The following is a 4,400-nucleotide window of genomic DNA, read 5'->3' on the forward strand; positions in this document are numbered from 1 at the left end:
GAAACGGGTCAGAATCTTGTGTTTTCAGAGATTAAAGAGGAGAAACGGGTCAGAATCTTGTGTTTTCGGAGATTAAAGAGGAGAAACGGGTCAGAATCTTGTGTTTTCAGGGATTAAAGAGGAGAAACGGGTCAGAATCTTGTGTTTTCAGAGATTAAAGAGGAGAAACGGGTCAGAATATTGTGTTTTCGGAGATTAAAGAGGAGAAACTGGTCAGAATCTTGTGTTTTCAGGGATTAAAGAGGAGAAACTGGTCTTTTACTTGTCCATCTGCTGCTGCAGGACCTCCTGGTTCCTCCTGAGAGCGTCCGTCTGTTTGCTCAGAGAGATGTGAGCTGCCTGCAGCTCTTTGAGGAGTCGCTCTGTTTCATTAAACCTGGAAAATAAAACTTTATTAATCTTAAAGCTTTAGAGAACCAACGACAGCTGAGTATCATCTGCCTCTGACCTGTTGAGCAAGGCGTTGTAGGCTCCTTTCAGAGCCTGGTGTTCTTCAGAGTCCTTCTGCAGCCTGGCGTTGTGCTGCAGCAGCTCCTCCATGTCGGCTCTGGACCGCTCCACCTCCAGAACCTGCCCACTCAGCTGGGACAGCAGGTCCTCCCTGCCCCGCTCTGCGTCCTTCAGCAGCGAGGCCAGCTTCCGGGCCTGCGGGGGGACAAGGGGGCGGGGTCAAAGAACCGTTTAAACCACAGAGAAAAACAGAAATGAGGGTCTGCACTTCAGCATCTTCTCTAAAATAACCTGAAATCACTGAAGAGCCAAAACATTACGACCAGAGCAGAGAATCAGTCAAATTTAAGACTATCTTATCTAACAGAACCACAAATAAAGTCAATAATAAAATAACTAAGATGAAGTGGTGTCATGTTTAAATCTCTGCAGTTGTTACCTCGGCCTCAGCCTGCGCTCGCTGCAGGCGGTACTGAGCGATGAGCCGGTCGGCCTGAGACAAAGCCAGAGCCTTGGCCTCCAGCAGGTCCTGAAGACAACTCTCCTTCGACTGACCAGGAAACAAAGAAAACAGAAACCTTTAAAGAACAGGTTTTCAGGCAGAAAATGAGACTTTGTGTATTTTATTGTTAAAATCTGCTGTTTTAAGGGTCTAAATCCTCACAGTAAAAGCAGCGAGCTTCTGTTCATAAACATCGATGATGTCAGAGACATGAGAGTCCCTCATCTGCTCCTGCAGCTGCGAACATGAAAACATAAAAACATTAAAGTAAAGACAGTCCACGCAGCCTCGTCACTAAACACATTTATATTTGAATGAAGTCTAAAAGTACCTCCAGTCCGCTCTGGATCCTCTCAACCAGACTGCTGACGCTCCTGGAGGAGCTGGAGGAGTCCAGGATGCAGGTGTTTGTCCTGAGAGGCGGGGCTTCCTGCACCGCAACCCGCTTGATTGACAGCTCAGCCTCCCTGTGACGGTAGGCGTTGTTGGCAGCGATGCTTTCTCCTAAACTAAAAACAGAAAACAAAGTTTGATGAAAACATTCAGTTCGTTCAGGAGACGAGTGCTACATTTAGATATTTTATACTTTTAAATTATTTAACTTTATTTACAAATATTTTCCCCACAAGGAAACACTGAAAACTTCTATTTATCTGCTTATAACTACTTTTCTATTTGAAGTAGCCTGTTACTGTTAGCTCCTAACTAGCATTTTGCTACTTGCAGTTTTACTGTTTTTTAGCTTTTAGCTAGCTGTGTTTTGCTTCCTATAGCTGTTAGCTTTTTATAGCTGTTCTGCTACATTTAGCTTTTAGCTAAAAGTTTCAGCTAGCAGCATTCAGTTTGTATTTTAACAGAAATGCTTTAATAATGTTCTGTTGGACTCACACCAGCAATGGGAAGTCTGGGAGGGGCGTGGCCTCAAACAGGAGGGCGAGTCCGGTCTGCACACGCTCCCTGTGGTGGGACGTCAGAGCCAGAGAGAGGGGGGTCACCATCCTCTGGTCCTGGACCCAGACGACAAGGATCAGGTCACAAACAGGAAACTGAAAGGAGTGGAGGTGTGGCGAGGCGTCAGTGGGCGTGTACCTGCAGCAGCCTGTAGAAGCTGGTCTCCATGTCCTTCACCTGCTGCCTCAGGCGGCTCATCAGCTCCAGGGTCTTCAGCAGAGCTTCAGCACACACCTGACTGAAGCACAAACATGTTGGTACGGTTCAAACACACACCACTTCACAGCAGCGTCTCCGGTTCGCTCACCTGAGGTCGTTATGGGAGCCAGGAGGCAGGCAGGAGATGGTGTTGTCTCTATGACAACAGGAGAGGAGCACCTCCACCTGTGAGAGGCAGAGCTGAGCGCTCACCTGAGAGGACACCACAGACCTGCTGGAGTCCTCACTGCACAGGAGTGAAGGGGTTAAAGATCAAACTCAGAGTGGAACGGGTGGAGGTGGGCGGGGACAGGACTGAACACCTTATGACCAGGTGAAAGTGGGCGGGGACAGGACTGAACACCTTACGACCAGGTGAAGGATATTCAGCAGCAGACTGGAGGTGTGTGTGACGAGGCGGCAGTGCTTCCTCAGTTGAGCGTCTCCTTGCGTCGGGTTCACGTCCTTCAGCAGACCCAGCAGGACCGGGAGCAGCATCTCTGTGAAGCTCAGCGTGGATTCAGACATGTTCTCTGCTCCTGACGACTCCTAACAGACAGAAGGACACACAGAGACACACAGAGACACACAGAGACACACCAGGACACCCAGGACATGGACAGGTCTGAGACAGGTTCCAGGTTCATTTAGGAGAAAACCTGTTTGTCTCACATGTTCAGAGACAGCAGGGATGATTAAAACCTGCTCAATCACAGTCACAGGAATGAACTTTTAGTTCTCAGGTCTAAAAGGATCAAAGTAAATAAAAAGCAACACATAACATGTGAACAATAAAAACAAACCTCCAGCAGCTCGTTGAGCAGCTGCAGGGTCCTGATCGCACACGTTTCATCCACAGGTGAGCTGAGCCACTGCACCAGAACCAGACCCCCCTCCGGTCCCGGACCCTGCCTGCATCCTGCGGCTCTGAGTCTGGGTCCGGCGGGTTTGAAGACCATGTCGCAGAGCAGCGAGCGCAGACCTGAGACGGTGCACATGGCCAGCAGGAGCTCCAGCACCTGAGAAAACCACAGTGAGTTCACAGTGAGTTCACACTGAGTGGATTACTTGATTTAATAAACTGTTTTAAACCTGTTTCATTACAGACTGAAACCTCAGCAGTCTGGCTTTGGGAGGAAAACATAAAGAAGGGAAGAATGATTTACATGAAATATATTCTGAGAATGCTGCTTTATCTCCACCACAAACCATTTCCTGTCCTCCACTCTCTACCTCCTGATAAAAACAACAGCTCTGACTCTGATAGTTTCAGATTCTCTCTGTGAGTTTTTACTGATATGAAGCAGGAAGACGAACAAACAGAAGAATCTGTGGTTGTTTTTCTCACCTTGGCTGCAGAGTCAGGGTCTTTRGAACGCAGCAGCCCTAAAACCTGAGACACACACGCTGAGAAGTGCTCATACCTGCAGATAAAAAAGGCTTTTATAAAGTAAAACCAACAGGTTTGATGTAAGCAGGCTGTTTCAGGTGTGTTTGTGACACCTGCTGAGGTAATCTGAGATCTTCGGGTTCTTTAACAGGTCCACCAGCAGGTCCACAGAGTACTTCCTGGTCAGCGTTCCGTCTCCGTTCACAATGATGTTGAACACCAGCTGGAAGGTCTGGTGGATGTTCTTTGAGTCGAAAAGCTGAGAGTAAAAACAAACAACAACAGTGTTATTTACTTACAGGAGGGGAAAACAAAGAAAAGAGGAAGAGAGATAAAGAAGTGTGAGATAAGAAACAGACTCACAACAACACAACACATTAAAACCATGTGACTTCCTGCTCTCTCTCACCTTGTCTCCAACCTTCTCGCTCAGCGTGAGGCTGGCCAGGATGGACAGCGTGAAGACCACCACCGTCAGGCTGCTGTGGGCCAGGAAGTTGATCAGAGTCCGGTAGAACTGCTTCACATGGTCCTGTGAGAGGAAAAACCCATGAGACGTGTCCTAAAGTTAGTCAAGCTGTGGTTTGGAACACTGGTCCTCATGCAAGAACATGTTAGTATTCTTATCCTAAATTTCTCTTACTTTTGTTCGTATGAAGGGTTCGTACGAACATGTCACGTCAGATTCAACAAACTCTTCTATCTTCAGGAAAAGTGTGTAAATGAGCTGCGTAAACTGATGAATGTGTATCGGGTGCTCGTGCACGAGGAGAGGAGATTAGTATAATCCACCACCCCAAAAACACCATATAAGGCTATGTTTCCTGCCCCACATACCAGGAAGTGTCCGTTCATAAATGACATCGCAAAGTAAAATAGAAAAACTTTACAAGTTCAGAGATTGAAGTT

The 4,400-nt window shown here is 47.3% G+C and overlaps 1 protein-coding gene across 1 annotated transcript in view; it reads right to left on the minus strand.

Moving 5' to 3' along the window:
- cip2a (cellular inhibitor of PP2A) overlaps positions 1-4,023 on the minus strand; it is a gene marked incomplete at its 5' end in the record, with an annotated part of 7,036 nt that extends 3,013 nt beyond the window's left edge. The window contains 13 exon segments of the mRNA XM_014027786.1: positions 263-376; positions 449-645; positions 890-1,000; positions 1,115-1,189; positions 1,284-1,461; positions 1,841-1,959; positions 2,042-2,141; positions 2,211-2,358; positions 2,488-2,650; positions 2,905-3,120; positions 3,450-3,525; positions 3,605-3,750; positions 3,901-4,023. Coding sequence (XP_013883240.1) covers positions 263-376; positions 449-645; positions 890-1,000; positions 1,115-1,189; positions 1,284-1,461; positions 1,841-1,959; positions 2,042-2,141; positions 2,211-2,358; positions 2,488-2,650; positions 2,905-3,120; positions 3,450-3,525; positions 3,605-3,750; positions 3,901-4,023 — 1,766 coding nt within the window.
- Positions 4,024-4,400: the final 377 nt, after the last annotated feature.

This window comes from Austrofundulus limnaeus, unplaced genomic scaffold (genome assembly GCF_001266775.1).
Source record: "Austrofundulus limnaeus strain Quisiro unplaced genomic scaffold, Austrofundulus_limnaeus-1.0 Scaffold681, whole genome shotgun sequence".
Classification (NCBI taxonomy): domain Eukaryota; kingdom Metazoa; phylum Chordata; class Actinopteri; order Cyprinodontiformes; family Rivulidae; genus Austrofundulus; species Austrofundulus limnaeus.